The sequence below is a fragment of the Phyllobates terribilis genome, unplaced genomic scaffold (assembly GCF_046119375.1).
Source record: "Phyllobates terribilis strain yellow unplaced genomic scaffold, ASM4611937v1 Scaffold_5__5_contigs__length_657084704, whole genome shotgun sequence".
In the NCBI taxonomy this organism is placed as follows: Eukaryota; Metazoa; Chordata; class Amphibia; order Anura; family Dendrobatidae; genus Phyllobates; species Phyllobates terribilis.
The window spans coordinates 351,360,675-351,380,806 of record NW_027362765.1 but is presented as its reverse complement, the minus strand read 5'-3'; the positions used below and the strand labels follow the sequence as shown (position 1 = coordinate 351,380,806).

The 20,132-nt window shown below is 55.2% G+C and overlaps 1 protein-coding gene across 1 annotated transcript in view; it reads left to right on the top strand.

Moving 5' to 3' along the window:
* The window catches only part of CCDC172 (coiled-coil domain containing 172), a 49,002-nt gene extending 29,270 nt beyond the window's left edge, over nt 1–19,732 (top strand). Inside the window, exons 7-8 of the mRNA XM_073681612.1 lie at nt 11,064–11,151; nt 19,586–19,732. Coding sequence (XP_073537713.1) covers nt 11,064–11,151; nt 19,586–19,732 — 235 coding nt within the window. The remainder of the gene's footprint in view (nt 1–11,063; nt 11,152–19,585) is intronic.
* The last annotated feature ends 400 nt before the right edge of the window (nt 19,733–20,132 follow it).

Genomic DNA, 20,132 nt, shown 5'->3' with positions numbered 1-20,132 from the left:
AGTGATGCGAAAGAAGTCGTTTCTGCAAGCACGCCACAAACCGAGTCGGCTGAGGTATGCAAAAGCACATTTGCAGAAGCCAACTTATTTTTGGAAGAAGGTCCTGTGGACTGATGAAACCAGGATTGAGTTGTTTGGTCATACAAAAAGGCGTTATGCATGGCGGCAAAAAAACACAGCATTCCAAGAAAAACACTTGCTACCCACAGTAAAATTTGGTGGAGGTTCCATCATTCTTTGGGGCTGTGTGGCCAATGCCGGCACCGGGAATCTTGTTAAAGTTGAGGGACGCATGGATTCCACTCAGTATCAGCAGATTCTTGACAATAATGTTCAAGAATCAGTGATAAAGTTGAAGTTACGCAGGGGATGGATCTTTCAGCAAGACAATGATCCAAAACACCGCTCCAAATCTACTCAGGCATTCATGCAGAGGAACAATTACAATGTTCTGGAATGGCCATCCCAGTCCCCAGACCTGAATATCATTGAACATCTGTGGGATCATTTGAAGAGGGCTGTCCATGCTCGGGGGCGACCATCAAACTTAACTGAACTGGAATTGTTTTGTAAAGAGGAATGGTCAAAAATACCTTCATCCAGGATCCAGGAACTCATTAAAAGCTACAGGAAGCGACTAGAGGCAAAAGGAGGATCTACTAAATATTAATGTCACTTTTCTGGTGAGGTGCCCATACTTATGCACCTGTCAAATGTTGTTTGAATGCAGATTGCACATTTTCTGTTAGTACAATAAACCTAATTTCAAGGCAGAAACATTACTGTGTCCAACAGTTATTACATAGATCAAACTGAAAGAGCTGCTGCAAAAACACCAATTACAAGAAAACATTAAGCTTAAGATTAATAGGGGTGCCCAAACTTTTTCATATAACTGTAATAGCTCTCCTCATACCTCTCCTCATACCGGACCTCACATAATGGCTCCCCTCATACCGGACCTCACATAATAGCTCCCCTCATACCGGACCTCACATAATAGCTCTCCTCATACCGGACCTCACATAATAGCTCCCCTCATACCGGACCTCACATAATAGCTCCCCTCATACCGGACCTCACATAATAGCTCCCCTCATACCGGACCTCACATAATGGCTCCCCTCATACCGGACCTCACATAATAGCTCCCCTCATACCGGACCTCACATAATAGCTCCCCTCATACCGGACCTCACATAATAGCTCTCCTCATACCGGACCTCACATAATAGCTCCCCTCATACCGGACCTCACATAATAGCTCTCCTCATACCGGACCTCACATAATAGCTCTCCTCATACCGGACCTCACATAATGGCTCCCCTCATACCGGACCTCACATAATGGCTCTCCTCATACCGGACCTCACATAACGGCTCTCCTCATACCGGACCTCACATAATGGCTCCCCTCATACCGGACCTCACATAATAGCTCTCCTCATACCGGACCTCACATAATAGCTCTCCTCATACCGGACCTCACATAATAGCTCTCCTCATACCGGGCCTCACATAATGGCTCCCCTCATACCGGACCTCACATAATAGCTCCCCTCATACCGAACCTCACATAATAGCTCCCCTCATACCGGACCTCACATAATAGCTCCCCTCATACCGGACCTCACATAATAGCTCCCCTCATACCGGGCCTCACATAATAGCTCCCCTCATACCGGACCTCACATAATAGCTCCCCTCATACCGGACCTCACATAATAGCTCCCCTCATACCGAACCTCACATAATAGCTCCCCTCATACCGGACCTCACATAATAGCTCCCCTCATACCGGACCTCACATAATAGCTCCCCTCATACCGGGCCTCACATAATGGCTCCCCTCATACCGGACCTCACATAATAGCTCCCCTCATACCGGACCTCACATAATAGCTCCCCTCATACCGGACCTCACATAATAGCTCCCCTCATACCGGACCTCACATAATAGCTCCCCTCATACCGGACCTCACATAATAGCTCCCCTCTTACCGGACCTCACATAATAGCTCCCCTCATACCGGACCTCACATAATAGCTCCCCTCATACCGGACCTCACATAATGGCTCCCCTCATACCGGACCTCACATAATAGCTCCCCTCATACCGGACCTCACATAATAGCTCCCCTCATACCGGACCTCACATAATAGCTCTCCTCATACCGGACCTCACATAATAGCTCCCCTCATACCGGACCTCACATAATAGCTCCCCTCATACCGGACCTCACATAATAGCTCCCCTCATACCGGACCTCACATAATAGCTCCCCTCATACCGGACCTCACATAATAGCTCCCCTCATACCGGACCTCACATAACAGCTCTCCTCATACCGGACCTCACAAATAGCTCTCCTCATACCGGACCTCACATAATGGCTCCCCTCATACCGGACCTCACATAATAGCTCCCCTCATACCGGACCTCACATAATAGCTCCCCTCATACCGGACCTCACATAATAGCTCTCCTCATACCGGACCTCACATAATAGCTCCCCTCATACCGGACCTCACATAATGGCTCCCCTCATACCGGACCTCACATAATAGCTCCCCTCATACCGGACCTCACATAATAGCTCCCCTCATACCGGACCTCACATAATAGCTCCCCTCATACCGGACCTCACATAATAGCTCCCCTCATACCGGACCTCACATAATAGCTCCCCTCATACCGGACCTCACATAATAGCTCCCCTCATACCGGACCTCACATAATAGCTCCCCTCATACCGGACCTCACATAATAGCTCCCCTCATACCGGACCTCACATAATAGCTCCCCTCATACCGGACCTCACATAATAGCTCTCCTCATACCGGACCTCACATAATAGCTCCCCTCATACCGGACCTCACATAATAGCTCTCCTCATACCGGACCTCACATAATGGCTCCCCTCATACCGGACCTCACATAATGGCTCCCCTCATACCGGACCTCACATAATGGCTCCCCTCATACCGGACCTCACATAATAGCTCCCCTCATACCGGACCTCACATAATAGCTCTCCTCATACCGGACCTCACATAATAGCTCCCCTCATACCGGACCTCACATAATAGCTCTCCTCATACCGGACCTCACATAATGGCTCCCCTCATACCGGACCTCACATAATGGCTCCCCTCATACCGGACCTCACATAATGGCTCCCCTCATACCGGACCTCACATAATGGCTCCCCTCATACCGGACCTCACATAATAGCTCCCCTCATACCGGACCTCACATAATGGCTCTCCTCATACCGGACCTCACATAATAGCTCCCCTCATACCGGACCTCACATAATAGCTCCCCTCATACCGGACCTCACATAATAGCTCCCCTCATACCGGACCTCACATAATAGCTCCCCTCATACCGGACCTCACATAATGGCTCTCCTCATACCGGACCTCACATAATAGCTCCCCTCATACCGGACCTCACATAATAGCTCCCCTCATACCGGACCTCACATAATAGCTCCCCTCATACCGGACCTCACATAATAGCTCCCCTCATACCGGACCTCACATAACGGCTCTCCTCATACCGGACCTCACATAACGGCTCCCCTCATACCGGACCTCACATAACGGCTCCCCTCATACCGGACCTCACATAATAGCTCCCCTCATGCCGGACCTCACATAATGGCTCCCCTCATGCCGGACCTCACATAATAGCTCCCCTCATACCGGACCTCACATAATAGCTCTCCTCATACCGGACCTCACATAATGGCTCCCCTCATACCGGACCTCACATAATAGCTCTCCTCATACCGGACCTCACATAATGGCTCCCCTCATACCGGACCTCACATAATGGCTCCCCTCATACCGGACCTCACATAATAGCTCCCCTCATACCGGACCTCACATAATAGCTCCCCTCATACCGGACCTCACATAATGGCTCCCCTCATACCGGACCTCACATAATGGCTCCCCTCATACCGGACCTCACATAATGGCTCCCCTCATACCGGACCTCACATAATAGCTCCCCTCATACCGGACCTCACATAATAGCTCCCCTCATACCGGACCTCACATAATAGCTCCCCTCATACCGGACCTCACATAATAGCTCCCCTCATACCGGACCTCACATAATAGCTCCCCTCATACCGGACCTCACATAATAGCTCCCCTCATACCGGACCTCACATAATAGCTCCCCTCATACCGGACCTCACATAATAGCTCCCCTCATACCTCCCCTAGCACCAGGCTCCGTTTGTACTGGACCTCCTTTCGTATTGGTCCTTTGCTTATAGCAGACCTCCCCTAGCACCGGACCTTCCCTCACACCTGACCTTCCCTCACACCGGACCTCCCCTAGCACCGGACCTCCCCTCACACCTGACCTTCCCTCACACCGGACCTCCCCTCACACCGGACCTTCACTCACACCGGACCTCCCCTAGCACCGGACCTCCCCTCACACCTGACCTCCCCTCACACCTGACCTCCCCTCACACCTGACCTTCCCTCACACCGGACCTTCCCTCACACGGACCTTCCCTCACACCGGACCTTCCCTCACACCTGACCTTGCCTCACACCGGACCTCCCCTAGCACCAGACCTCCCCTCACACCTGACCTCCCCTCACACCTGACCTCCCCTCACACCGGACCTCCCCTCACACCGGACCTTCCCTCACACCGGACCTTCCCTCACACTGGACCTTCCCTCACACCTGACCTTGCCTCACACCGGACCTCCCCTAGCACCAGACCTCCCCTCACACCTGACCTCCCCTCACACCTGACCTCCCCTCACACCGGACCTACCCTAGCACCGGACCTCCCCTCACACCTGACCTTCCCTCACACCGGACCTCCCCTAGCACCGGACCTCCCCTAGCACCGGACCTCCCCTCACACCTGACCTTCCCTCACACCGACCTCCCCTAGCACCGGACCTCCCCTCACGCCGGACCTCCCCTCACACCGACCTCCCCTAGCTCCGGACCTCCCCTCGCACCGGACCTCCCCTAGCACCGGACCTCCCCTCGCACCTGACCTCCCCTCGCACCTGACCTCCCCTCGCACCTGACCTCCCCTCGCACCTGACCTCCCCTCGCACCGGACCTCCCCTAGCACCGGACCTCCCCTAGCACCGGACCTCCCCTAGCACCGGACCTCCCCTAGCACCGGACCTCCCCTCACACCGACCTCCCCTAGCACCGGACCTTCCCTCACACCTGACCTTGCCTCACACCGGACCTCCCCTCACACCGGACCTCCCCTAGCACCGGACCTCCCCTCACACCTGACCTCGCCTCACACCGGACCTCCCCTCTCACCGGACCTCCCCTCACACCTGACCTCGCCTCACACCGGACCTCCCCTAGCACCGGACCTCCCCTCACACCTGACCTTGCCTCACACCGGACCTCCCCTAGCACCGGACCTCCCCTCACACCTGACCTCCCCTCACACCTGACCTTGCCTCACACCGGACCTCCCCTAGCACCGGACCTCCCCTCACACCTGACCTTGCCTCACACCGGACCTCCCCTAGCACCGGACCTCCCCTCACACCTGACCTTGCCTCACACCGGACCTCCCCTAGCACCGGACCTCCCCTCACACCTGACCTCCCCTCACACCTGACCTTGCCTCACACCGGACCTCCCCTAGCACCGGACCTCCCCTCACACCTGACCTTGCCTCACACCGGACCTCCCCTAGCACCGGACCTCCCCTCACACCTGACCTTGCCTCACACCGGACCTCCCTTCACTAGGCAGTGCTATTGCTGCTCCACTCTTGATGTCTCTTTCCTACTGTGTTACCTGAATATTCAGCTACAAGAAACGTCTCCAATGGAAGATTTAAGGCTGCTCTTCCTTGAGCATGTTACCTGAAGCAGATCAGACATCTGTCCTGTGTATAGTGACCATTCCTGTGGGGGCGCTATGTGTTATTATGCCCCCACCTGTGAGCTGATCCAGGGGTCCTGCCGCTCGCTCAGCGGATGTTCTTGGGATGCGCCTCAGTGTTACATGCTGCAATTCAGACTGGACGAGCCACACTTTACGATGGCGGCGTAGTGGGACGGTGTCGGCCGTGTGTCGGGTCTGTCACCGCGTCACATTCTCAATGCTGAACGCAGCCTCATGTACCGCCCTGTTCCTTCCGCCGGCGCCTTTTGCCCACGCTAATAACTTTATGATACCAGTCTCCATAGCTGAAGCCCTTGCAGACCCCCATACAATCCCCACCCGCTGGTTCAGATACTCTGCAGATACTCCGATACTCTGCAGAGCTATTCCATAAAGCCGCAGAGATTAGAGAGAAAAGCAATTGTGAGATGATTAGATCTTAAGGTAAAACACGACATTACAGGAATCATTCTATATGTAAAACTGCGGAATTATGCAAGAACATCACATCAGCCTCCATAATATCATCCACAGCCGGTCTCCTGACATCTGATTCCTGTATCGGGGCCCGCCCCAGGGAATGTGGACCCCTGAGACGATGACGTCAGCTGTCACCCACCATCTGCACCCCTCCTATCCAGCCTCTAGATGCTCTCATTACATTGTCAGCCACAGCAACCTCCTGGCAATATCAGCCTCCGTGCCCCTTACATTGTCAGCCTCCATGTCCCCCAGCAGTGCCCCTTACGTTGTCAGCCTCCATGTCCCCCCGCATCGCCCCTTACATTGTCAGCCTCCTTGCCCCCATCAGTGCACCTTACATTGTCAGCCTCTGTGCCCCTTATATTTTCATCCTCCATATCCCCCAGCATTGCCCCTTACATTGTCAGCCTCCTTGCCCCCTAGCAGCTCCCCTTACATGGTCAGTCTCCATGCCCCCAAGCATCGCCCCTCACAATGTCAGCCTCCGTGCCCTCTAGCAGCTACTCTTACATGGTCAGTCTCCATGCCACCTTGCATTGCCCCTCACAATGTCAGCCTCCGTGCCCCCTAGCAGCGCCCCTCACATTGTCAGCCTCCATGCCCCCTAGCATCGCCCTTTACATTGTCAGCCTCCGTGCCCCTTACAATGTCAGCCTCCATTCCCCCTAGCATCGCTCCTTAAATTGTTAGCCTCTGTGCCCCGTAACGTCACCCCTTACATTGTCGGCCTCCGTTCCCCCTAGCATCGCCCCTTACATTGTTAGCTTCTGTGCCTCCCAGCATCGCCGTTTACAATGTCAGCCTCCGTTCCCCCAGCATCGCCCCTTACAGTGTCAGCCTCTGTGCCCCTAGCATTTCCCCTTACAATGTCAGCCTCCGTGCCCCCTAGCATCACCCCTTACATTGTTAGCTTCTGTGCCTCCCAGCATCGCCCCTTACAATGTCAGCCTCCGTTCCCCCAGCATCGCCTCTTACAGTGTCAGCCTCTGTGCCCCTGGCATCGCCCCTTACAGTGTCAGCCTCTGTGCCCCTAGCATCGCCCCTTACAATGTCAGCTTCCGTGCCCCCTAGCATCACCCCTTATATTATCAGCCTCTGTGCCCCATAACATCGCCCCTTAAAATGTCAGCCTCCGTGCCTCCTAACATCGCCACTTACAATGTCAGCCTCTGTTCCCCCTAGCATCGCCCCTTAGATTATCAGCCCCCTAACATCGCCCCTTACATTGTCAGCCTCCTTGCCCCCCCATCAGTGCACCTTACATTGTCAGCCTCTGTGCCCCTTATATTTTCATTCTCCATGTCCCCCAGCATTGCCCCTTACATTGTCAGCCTCCATGCCCCCTAGCAGCTCCCCTTACATGGTCAGTCTCCATGCCCCCTCGCATCGCCCCTCACAATGTCAGCCTCCGTGCCCCCTAGCAGCGCCCCTCACATTGTCAGCCTCCATACCCCCTAACATCGCCCCTTACATTGTCAGTCTCCATGCCCCCTAGCATCGCCCTTTACATTGTCAGTCTCCATGCCCCCTAGCATCGCCCTTTACATTGTCAGCCTCCGTGCCCCTTACAACGTCAGCGTCCATTCCCCTTAGCATTGTTCCTTAAAACGTCAGCCTCCATTCCCCCTAGCATCGCTCCTTAAATTGTCAGCCTCTGTGCCCCTAGCATCGCCCCTTACAATGTCAGCCTCTGTGCCCCTAGCATCGCCCCTTACAATGTCAGCCTCCGTGCCCCCTAGCATCGCCCCTTATATTATCAGCCTCCGTGCCCCATAACATCGCCCCTTAAAATGTCAGCCTCCGTGCCCCCTAACATCGCCACTTACAATGTCCGCCTCCGTGCCCCCTAGCATCACCCCTTACATTGTCAGCCTCCGTGCCCCCTACCATCGCCCCTTACATTGTCAGCCCCCGTGCCCCCTAGCATCGCCCCTTACAATGTCAGCCTTCGTGCCCCCTACCATCGACCCTTACATTGTCAGCCCCCGTGCCTCCTAACATCGCCCCTTACATTGTCAGCGTTCGTGCCCCCTACCATAGCCCCTTACATTATCAGTCTCCGTGCCCCTAGCATCGCTCCTTAAATTGTCAGTCTCTGTGCCCCTAGCATCGCCCCTTACAATGTCAGCCTCTGTGCCCCTAGCATCGCCCCTTACAATGTCAGCCTCCGTGCCCCCTAGCATCGCCCCTTATATTATCAGCCTCCGTGCCCCATAACATCGCCCCTTAAAATGTCAGCCTCCGTGCCCCCTAACATCGCCACTTACAATGTCCGCCTCCGTGCCCCCTAGCATCACCCCTTACATTGTCAGCCTCCGTGCCCCCTACCATCGCCCCTTACATTGTCAGCCCCCGTGCCCCCTAGCATCGCCCCTTACATTGTCAGCCTTCGTGCCCCCTACCATCGACCCTTACATTGTCAGCCCCCGTGCCTCCTAACATCGCCCCTTACATTGTCGGCGTTCGTGCCCCCTACCATAGCCCCTTACATTATCAGTCTCCGTGCCCCTAGCATCGCCCCTTACATTGTCAGCCCCCGTGCCCCCTAACATCGCCCCTTACATTGTCAGCCTTTGTGCCCCCCTACCATCGCCCCTTACATTATCAGCCTCCGTGCCCCTAGCATCGCCCCTTACAATGTCATCCTCCGTGCCCCCTAACATCGCTCCTCACAATGTCAGCCTCCATGCCCCCTAGCATCGCCCCTTACATTATCAGCCCCCGTGCCCCCTAACATCGCCCCTTACATTGTCAGCCTCGGTGCCCCTAGCATCGCCCCTTACATTATCAGCCTCCGTGCCCCTAGCATCGCCCCTTACAATGTCATCCTCCGTGCACCCTAACATCGCTCCTCACAATGTCAGCCTCCATGCCCCCTAGCATCGCCCCTTACATTATCAGCCCCCGTGCCCCCTAACATCGCCCCTTACATTGTCAGCCTCGGTGCCCCTAGCATCGCCCCTTACATTGTCAGCCCACGTGCCCCCTAACATTGCCCCTTACATTGTCAGCCTTCGTGCCCCCTACCATCGCCCCTTACATTGTCAGCCTCCGTGCCCCCTAGCATCGCCCCTTACATTGTCAGCCCCCGTGCCCCCTAACATCGCCCCTTACATTGTCAGCCTTCGTGCCCCCTACCATCGCCCCTTACATTGTAAGCCTCCGTGCCCCTAGCATCGCCCCTTACAATGTCAGCCTCCGTGCCCCCTAACATCGCCCCTTACAATGTCAGCCTCCGTGCCCCCTAGCATCGCCCCTTACATTGTCAGCCCCCGTGCCCCCTAACATCGCCCCTTACATTGTCAGCCTTCGTGCCCCCTACCATCGCCCCTTACATTGTGAGCCTCCGTGCCCTTAGCATCGCCCCTTACAATGTCAGCCTCCGTGCCCCTTAACATCGTCCCTTACATTGTCAGCCTCCATGTCCCCTACCATCGCCCCTTACATTATCAGGCTCCGTGGCCCCTAGCATCGCCCCTTACATTGTCAGCCTCCGTGCCCCCTAGCATCGCTCCTTACAATGTCAGCCTCCATGTCCCCTACCATCGCCCCTTACATTATCAGACTCCGTGGCCCCTAGCATCGCCCCTTACATTATCAGGCTCCGTGGCCCCTAGCATCGCCCCTTACATTATCAGGCTCCATTCCCCCTAGCATCGCCCCTTACAATGTCAGCCTCCGTGCCCCGTAGCATCGCCCCTTACAATGTCATCCTCTGTGCCCCCTAACATCGCCCCTTACAATGTCTTCCTCTGTGCCCCAGAGCATCGCTCCTTACATTATCAGCCTCCGTGCCCCCTAACATCCCCCCTTACAATGTCAACCTCCATGTCCCCTATCATCGCCCCTTACATTGTCAGCCTCCGTGCCCCCTTGCATCGCCCCTTACAATGTCTTCCTCTGTGCCCCCTCGCATTGCCCATTACATTATCAGCCTTTGTGCCCCCTAGCCCCCTAGCATCGCCCCTTACAATGTCAGCCTCCATGTCCCCTAACATCGCTCCTTACATTTTCAGCCTCCATGTCCCCTTACCATTGGCACTTACAATGTCAGTCTCTGTGCCCCCTAACATTTCCCATTATATTGTCAGCCTCTGTCCAAAAACTCAGATTCTGTGGGGCATTAGCCCGGTTATGTGAGTGGCACAATGTTACGACCCTGTAGGATCGGCCCCTTCCTGCTGTTACATCTGTCCGAAGGGAGAAAGCGAAGAAACGTTCACCCTCCAAATAAACCCTCAGAAAACAGGAGGAAATGACTAAGCTGAGAGGTAACCTGCACCATACTTGTGTGTGCGCCGGGGTGTGTGTGCGCCGGGGTGTGTGTGCGCCGGGGTGTGTGTGTGCGCCGTGGTGGGTGTGCGCCGGGGTGTGTGTGCGCCGGGGTGTGTGTGCCGGGGTGTGTGTGCGCCGGGGTGTGTGTGCCGTGGTGTGTGCGCCGGGGTGTGTGCGCCGGGGTGTGTGTGCGCCGGGGTGTGTGTGCGCCGGTCATTAGGCGGTGTGACTGTGGACAGCAGGTTACCTGTATACTTTGATGCCATTTTGGTGTCATTTGTGCAGCATCTCCCCCTGTATGTGTGTAATCCTGAGCGGCAGTGTGCGAGTAGCGCCGTCCCCGCCCGTTGCGCGGTACAACACGGTCTCATCAAACTTTATTTGTTTGCCCTCAGGCTGAAGAAAGAGCTGGAGTCCTACAGAGAGGAGAAGGTGTGGAGCGCGTCGGCGGCGCTGCGCTCAGAGATCCAGGTGCTGCAGCAGGTCCGTCCCCCATTCTTCTGCACAGTCAGGCCCCCGGCTCCGTGGAACCTGCATCTTTTCTTGCATTATGCTGTAGATTGATTTCTGCTTCACAATATAATTGTAAGTGATCCGAGCAGCGGACAAAGGCTGCTATTATATGCCAAAGGGACAAGACGAGCGCTGCCGTGAGAGGAGCCGCCACCTAGTCACCGAGCCTGATGTAGCGGAGCTGGAGAAAGACCCTAACCGTGTACTGTCGCCTTCCTCTAATCTGACATCAGTGGGAGAGATGGATTATCAGATAGTCTGGATTATGGGTCAGTTATATGAGAGGAGCGAGGCGCCCTGGCTTTCCTGGCCTGGAGAGCTGCTGTTGTCTTCTTGTAGCCTCATGACAACACTCCCTGCCTCGTCATAGGAAATAAAATCACAATCCATATCAATGTCCTCTCTAACCAGCTTCAGTAGAGGCTGTGGAGGCTGTCCGGTAATGGGGATGATGGCTTGGATCAACACATTGCCGACACAATCTCCTCGTCCCCGTGTATAACCTCCGGCCCCTCGCCCCCGGTGTATAACCACCAGCCCCTCACTCCCTGGTGCATAACCTCTGGCCCCCCCGGTATATAACCTCCGGCCCCTCGCCCCCGGTGTATAACCACCAGCCCCTCACTCCCTGGTGCATAACCTATGGCCCCCCTGGTATATAACCGCCAGCCTCTCGCCCCCAGTGTATAACCTCCGGCCCCTTGCCCCCCAGTGTATAACCTCCGGCCCCCGGTGTATAACCTTCGGCCCCTCGCCCCCCGGTGTATAATCTCCAATCCAACTCCCTCGATGTATAACCTCCAGCCCCTCACTCCCTGTTGTATAACCTCTGGCCGCTCGCCCCCGGTGTATTACCTCAAGCCCCTCACTCCCCGGTGTATTACCACCAGCCCCTCACTCCCGGTGTATAACCTCCAGCCCCTCACTCCCTGTGTATAACCTCGGGCCCATCGCCCCCAGTGTATAACTTCCAGCCCCTTGCCCCCCCCGGTGTATAACCTCCGGCCCCTCACTCCCTGTTGTATAACCTCTGGCCCCTCACTCCCTGTTGTATAAGCTCCGGCCCCTCGACCCTGGTGTATAACCTCCGGCCCCTCACTCCCTGTTGTATAACCTCCGGCCCCTCACTCCCTGTTGTATAAGCTCCGGCCACTCGACCCTGGTGTATAACCTCCGGCCCCTCACTCCCTGTTGTATAACCTCCGGCCCCTCACTCCCTGTTGTATAAGCTCTGGCCCCTCGACCCCGGTGTATAACCTCCGGCACCTCGCCCCCGGTGTATAACCTCCGGCTCCTCCCTCCCTGTTGTATAACCTCCGGCCCCTCACTCCCTGTTGTATAAGCTCTGGCCCCTCGACCCCGGTGTATAACCTCCGGCACCTCGCCCCCGGTGTATAAACTTCGACTCCTCCCTCCCTGTTGTATAACCTCCGGCCCCTCACTCCCTGTTGTATAAGCTCTGGCCCCTCGACCCCGGTGTATAACCTCCGGCACCTCGCCCCCGGTGTATAAACTCCGACTCCTCCCTCCCTGTTGTATAACCTCCGGCTCCTCACTCCCCGGTGTATAACCTCTGGCCCCTCGCACCCGGTGTATTACCTCCGGCCCCTCACTCCCTGGTGTGTAACCACCGGCCCCTCACCCCCTGGTGTATAACCACCGGCCCCTCGCCCCCGGTGTATAACCACCGGCCCCTCGCCCCCAGTGTATAACCTCCGGCCCCTCGCCCCCGGTGTATAACCTCCGACCCCTCGCCCCCGGTGTATAACCTCCGACCCCTCGCCCCCGGTGTATAACCTCCGACCCCTCGCCCCTGGTGTATAACCTCCGGCCTCTCACTCCCTGTTGTATAAGCTCTGGCCCCTCAACCCCGGTGTATAACCTCCGGCACCTCGCCCCCGGTGTATAACCTCCAGCTCCTCACTCCCTGGTGTGTAACCACGAGCCCCTCGCCCCCAGTGTACAGCCCCTCGCCCCGGTGTATAACCTCCGGCCCCTCGCCCCCGGTGTATAACCTCCGGCCCCTCGCCCCCTTTGTATTACCTCCAGCCTCTCACTCCCTTGTGTGTAACCACCAGCTCCTCGCCCCCGGTGTATAACTTCCGGGCCCTCGCCCCCGGTGTATAACCTCCGGCCCCTCGCCCTCTGTGTATTAGAGCGGGGGGCCGAGTTCTGAGGAGCAGAAGGCAGAAAAGTCACCAACACTCTGCTGACCCCATAACTGTGCTGATACCAGAGAAGGCCTGGACTGTGCAAACACTGCGCCCCCGCCAGGAGCTTCATGGCCGAGCAGCTGCATGCAGCCGTACATCGCCAAGCACAATGACAAATGTCGGATGTAATGGTGTAAAGCTGCCACCACTGGACTTTGGAGGAGATGTGTCCTGTGCAGTTCATCATCTTCTTCATCCTGGTAGAGGGCAGCAGATTTTTATTAGGAATGTCGGCACATTTGTCCTTTCATCCTTCCCTCAATTATAGGAAGGTTGCCAGTGCTGTATTCTTAAGAACAGCCCGACACCATGATGTTCCCACCTCAATACTTCACTGTTGGTATGGTGTTTTTGGGGTGACATCCAGTTGCCTTTTGGCCTCCAAACATGGCGTGTATTATGGCGTCCAAAGAGTTCAATTTTGGTCTCATCTGACCAGTCTAGATTCTCCCAGTATTTCACAGGCTTGTCTAAATGTTGTTGAGCAAACTGTAAATGCGCTTTTTTGTTCATCAAGGAGCTTGTGTGGTGAGCGTGCATACAGGTCATGGAGGTTGTGTGGTGAGCGTGCATACAGGTCATGGAGGTTGTGTGGTGAGCGTGCATACAGGTTATGGAGGTTGTGTGGTGAGCGTGCATACAGGTCATGAGGGTTGTGTGGTGAGCGTGCATACAGTCCATGGAGGTTGTGTAGTGAGCGTCCATACATGCCATGGAGGTTGTGTGGTGAGCGTGCATTCAGGTCATGGAGGTTGTGTGGTGAGCGTGCATATAGACCGTGGAGGTTGTGTGGTGAGCGTGCATACAGGTCATGGAGGTTGTGTGGTGAGCGTGCATACAGGTCATGGAGGTTGGGTGGTGAGCGTGCATACAGACCGTGGAGGTTGTGTGGTGAGTGTGCATACAGGTCATGGAGGTTGTGTGGTGAGCGTGCATACAGGTCATGGAGGTTGTGTGGTGAGCGTGCATACAGGTCATGGAGGTTGTGTGGTGAGCGTGCATACAGGCCATGGAGGTTGTGTGGTGAGCGTGCATACAGGCCATGGAGGTTGTGTGGTGAGCGTGCATACAGGCCATGGAGGTTGTGTGGTGAGCGTGCATACAGGTCATGGAGGTTGCGCGGTGAGCGTGCATACAGGTCATGGAGGTTGTGTGGTGATTGTGCATATAGGCCATGGAGGTTGTATGGTGAGCGTGCATACAGACCGTGAAGGTTGTGTGGTGAGCGTGCATACAGGCCAAGGAGGTTGTGTGGTGAGCGTGCATACAGGTCATGAAGGTTGTGAGGTGAGCGTGCATACAGTCCATGGAGGTTGTGTGGTGAGCGTGCATACAGGTCATGGAGGTTGTGAGGTGAGCGTGCATACAGTCCATGGAGGTTGTGTGGTGAGTGTGCTTACAGTCCATGGAGGTTGTGTGCAACCTCCATGGACTGGTCGTGGCCGGTTTATGGTGAAATCTTGTGGTGAGCACCTGGTCGTGGCCGGTTTATGGTGAAATCGTGCGGGGAGCACCTGGTCGTGGCCGGTTTATGGTGAAATCGTGCGGGGAACACCTGGTCGTGGCCGGTTTAGGGTGAAATCTTGCAGGGAGCACCTTGTCGTGGCCGGTTTATGGTGAAATTTTTCGGGGAGCACCTGGTCGTGGCCGGTTTAGGGTGAAATCTTGCAGGGAGCACCTGGTCGTGGCCGGTTTAGGGTGAAATCTTGGAGGGAGCACCTGGTCGTGGCCGGTTTAGGGTGAAATCTTGCGAGGAGCACCTGGTTGTGGCAGTTTATGGTGAAATCTTGCTGGGAGCACCTGGTCGTGGCCGGTTTATGGTGAAATCTTGCGGGGAGCACCTGGTCGTGGCCGGTTTATGGTGAAATCTTGCGGGGAGCACCTGGTCGTGTCCGGTTTATGGTGAAATCTTGCAGGGAGCACCTGGTCGTGGCCGGTTTATGGTGAAATCTTGCGGGGAGCACCTGGTCGTGGCCGGTTTATGGTGAAATCTTGCGGGGAGCACCTGGTCATGGCCGGTTTATGGTGAAATCTTGCGGGGAGCACCTGGTCATGTCCGGTTTATGGTGAAATCTTGCGGGGAGCACCTGGTCGTGGCCGGTTTATGGTGAAATCTTGCAGGGAGCACCTGGTCGTGGCCGGTTTAGGGTGAAATCTTGGAGGGAGCACCTGGTTGTGGCAATTTATAGTGAATTCTTGCTGGGAGCACCTGGTCGTGGCCGGTTTATGGTGAAATCTTGCGGGGAGCACCTGGTCGTGGCCGGTTTATGGTGAAATCTTGCGGGGAGCACCTGGTCGTGTCCGGTTTATGGTGAAATCTTGCAGGGAGCACCTGGTCGTGGCCGGTTTATGGTGAAATCTTGCGGGGAGCACCTGGTCGTGGCCGGTTTATGGTGAAATCTTGTGGGGAGCACCTGGTCATGGCCGGTTTATGGTGAAATCTTGCGGGGAGCACCTGGTCGTGGCCGGTTTAGGGTGAAATCTTGCAGGGAGCACCTGGTCGTGGCCGGTTTATGGTGAAATCTTGCGGGGAGCACCTGGTCGTGGCCGGTTTATGGTGAAATCTTGCGTTGAGCACCTGGTCGTGGCTGGTTTATGGTGAAATCTTGTGGGGAGCACCTGGTCGTGGCCGGTTTATGGTGAAATCTTGCGGGGAGCACCTGGTCGTGGCCGGTTTATGGTGAAATCTTGCGTTGAGCACCTGGTCGTGGCCGGTTTATGGTGAAATCTTGCGTTGAGCACCTGTTCATGTCCGGTTTATGGTGAATTCTTGCGTTGAGCACCTGGTCGTGGCCGGTTTATGGTGAAATCTTGCGGGGAGCACCTGGTCATGGCAATTTATAGTGAATTCTTGCTGGGAGTTCCTAGTCGTGGCCGGTTTTTGGTGAAATCTTGCGTTGAGCACCTGGTCGTGGCCGGTTTATGGTGAAATCTTGCGGGGAGCACCTGGTCGTGGCCGGTTTATGGTGAAATCTTGCGGGGAGCACCTGGTCGTGGCCGGTTTATGGTGAAATCTTGCGTTGAGCACCTGTTCATGTCCGGTTTATGGTGAAATCTTGCGTTGAGCACCTGTTCATGTCCGGTTTATGGTGAAATCTTGTGGGGAGCACCTGGTCTTGCCCGGTTTATGGTGAAATCTTGCGGTGAGCACCTGGTCTTGCCCGGTTTATGGTGAAATCTTGCGGTGAGCACCTGGTCGTGGCCGGTTTATGGTGAAATCTTGTGGGGAGCACCTGGTTGTGGCCGGTTTATGGTGAAATCTTGCGGGGAGCACCCGGTGGTGGCTGGTTTATGGTGAAATCTTGTGGGGAGCACCTGGTCGTGGCCGGTTTATGGTGAAATCTTGTGGGGAGCACCTGGTCGTGGCATTTTTTGGTGAAATCTTGCGGGGAGCACATGGTCATGGCAGTTTATGGTGAAATCTTGTGGGAAGCACCTGGTCGTGGCCGGTTTATGGTGAAATCTTGTGGGGAGCACCTGGTCGTGGCCGGTTTATGGTGAAATCTTGTGGGGAGCACCTGGTCGTGGCAGTTTATGGTGAAATCTTGCTGGGAGCCCCTGGTGATGGCAGTTTATGGTGAAATCTTGTGGGGAGCACCTGGTCGTGGCAGTTTATGGTGAAAACTTGTGGGGAGCACCTGGTCGTGGCCGGTTTATGGTAAAATTATATTCTTTCCACTTAAGGATTATGGCCTCAGCAGTGATCATTGGAACCTCCAGTAGTTTAGAAAGTGTTCTGTAACCAATGCCATCAGAATGTTTGCAACAATAAGGTTGTGAAGGTCTTGAGACTGGTCACTGGTTTTCTTCAACATGAGATGTTTCTTGTGTGGCATCTTGGTAATGAGACTTTCCAGGGCTTTTTGCTCCTCTCTTTCTTCATGTAATCAATACTTTCCCGGTGTCATTTCTCATTATTACACATAACTTATGGACATCTATGGTGATTTCTTTGTCTGTGTGGATTAAATAGGTTGTTGGTGACATCTGGGAGAATTTCATGTCAATAGCACCTTTACCAATAGAAAGGTGACATCTTCAATACTTATTGCACTGCTGTATATAACATTTACTTTTATATTTCTTCCACCTGCAGAATCTCTGTGATGGTGATTTTGATAGGACGATGCCGAACATTTCACCGCAGTAAAACCGACTGATAAGTGATTACAGTGCGGAGACAATCTCCCCTGCAGTTACAGCAGCAGTCTCCCCGGTGGTTACAGCAGCAGTCTCCCCGGTGGTTACAGCAGCAGTCTCCCCGGTGGTTACAGCAGCAGTCTGTAGAGGTTACAGCGGCAATCTGTGGAGGTTACAGCAGCGGCAGTCTGTGGAGGTTACAGCAGCAGTCTCTCTGGAGGTTACAGCGGCAGTCTCTCTAGAGGTTACAGCGGCAGTCTCTCTGGAGGTTACAGCGGCAGTCTCTCTGGAGGTTACAGCGGCAGTCTCTCTGGAGGTTACAGCGGCAGTCTCTCTGGAGGTTACAGCAGCAGTCTCTCTGGAGGTTACAGCGGCAGTCTCTCTGGAGGTTACAGCGGCAGTCTCTCTGGAGGTTACAGCGGCAGTCTCTCTGGAGGTTACAGCGGCAGTCTCTGGAGGTTACAGCGGCTGTCTCCCTGGAGGTTACAGCGGCAGTCTCTGGAGGTTACCGCGGCAGTCTCTCTGGAGGTTACAGCGGCAGTCTCTGGAGGTTACAGCCGCAGTCTCTGGAGGTTACAGCGGCAGTCTCTCTGAAGGCTACAGCGGCAGTCTCTGGAGGTTACCGCGGCAGTCTCTCTGGAGGTTACAGCAGCAGTCTCTGGAGGTTACAGCCGCAGTCTCTGGAGGTTACAGCGGCAGTCTCTCTGAAGGCTACAGCGGCAGTCTCTGGAGGTTACCGCGGCAGTCTCTGGAGGTTACCGCGGCAGTCTTTGGAGGTTACCGCGGCAGTCTCTGGAGGTTACCGCGGCAGTCTCTGGAGGTTACCGCGGCAGTCTCTGGAGGTTACAGCCGCAGTCTCTGGAGGTTACAGCGGCAGTCTCTGGAGGTTACCGCGGCAGTCTTTGGAGGTTACAGCGGCAGTCTCTCTGGAGGTTACAGCGGCAGTCTCTCTGGAGGTTACAGCGGCAGTCTCTGGAGGTTACAGTGGCAGTCTCTCTGGAGGTTACAGCGGCAGTCTCTCTGGAGGTTACAGCGGCAGTCTCTGGAGGTTACAGTGGCAGTCTCTCTGGAGGTTACAGCGGCAGTCTCTCTGGAGGTTACAGCGGCAGTCTCTCTGGAGGTTACAGCGGCAGTCTCTCTGGAGGTTACAGCGGCAGTCTCTCTGGAGGTTACAGCGGCAGCCTCTGGAGGTTACAGCGGCAGTCTCTGGAGGTTACAGTGGCAGTCTCTCTGGAGGTTACAGTGGCAGTCTCTGGAGGTTACAGCGGCAGTCTCTCCGGAGGTTACAGCGGCAGTCTCTGGAGGTTACAGCGGCAGTCTCTCTGGAGGTTACAGCGGCAGTCTCTCTGGAGGTTACAGTGGCAGTCTCTGGAGGTTACAGCGGCAGTCTCTCTGGAGGTTACAGCGGCAGTCTCTGGAGGTTACAGTGGCAGTCTCTCTGGAGGTTACAGCGGCAGTCTCTCTGGAGGTTACTGCGGCAGTCTCTGGAGGTTACCGCGGCAGTCTCTGGAGGTTACAGCGGCAGTCTCTCTGGAGGTTACAGCGGCAGTCTCTGGAGGTTACAGCGGCAGTCTCTGGAGGTTACAGTGGCAGTCTCTCTGGAGGTTACAGCGGCAGTCTCTGGAGGTTACAGCGGCAGTCTCTGGAGGTTACAGTGGCAGTCTCTCTGGAGGTTACATCAGCAGTCTCCCAGGTGGTCTCCGTTCTGACCGCTCGCCGTCTCCTCACCGCAGTTTATTTCATCGCTCACTTCGATTAAATTGAATTATTAATAATTGTCCTGGCCGTACATTAGGAGTTATAGGCAGCGGCGATGGGTTTTGGCGTTGATGCCGTTTATCGGCAGCACAAATGTTCACTTTGCACTAAATGGTTATTACTTTGCTGGATGCTGGCGGTATTAATAAACGCTCGCCGGCTGCCGGTTATTGATGCGCCTCTCGCTAATGTTTCATGGCACCGATCGCAGGGAAAATAATTGTCACAAAAACTTCAGCTCCATTGTAACCCGGCCACGAGGCAACGCTGCTCAGTAACTCTCCTCCCCGCAGACGGGTAACGTGGTTATCACAGGAGAGTTCTGCTCCGGCAGTGACACCGCCCGTCCCAGCGACGTCACACACGTGCCGCACTACGGCCGCTCTGCCCTCCGCCATACTTGTATCGCTATTCTGTTTCTAGATAGAAAATACCTCTGATTAGACAGAAGTTGGGCGTCTATGACAGACTATTAGACAATGCAGCTTAGAGTTAGAGCTGTGTCCTTGTGAAGCAGAGCTGCAGTGTAAAGCATAGTGCACAGGCTGAGCATTAGTCTGAGCTGATGATGAGACACTGGTTTAAGCCAATATAACATTCTTATAGATACCGCAGCTCAGATAGTCACTGATTATAGTTGTGCCCCTAAGGAAGCAGAGCTGCAGTGCAAAGCATGAGGAAGAAGTGTACAGCCCGAGCATCTGGTGGAGAATTCAACCTTCCAAATACAGTGGAGCGGCAGGCCCTGTCCTGAGGAGGCAGCTGTCGGTGTGGAGGAAGGGGATATGGCTGGAGATTTGGGCTCTTTTGTGCGCAGGTTGATACCTCCTTCTGTCAGTC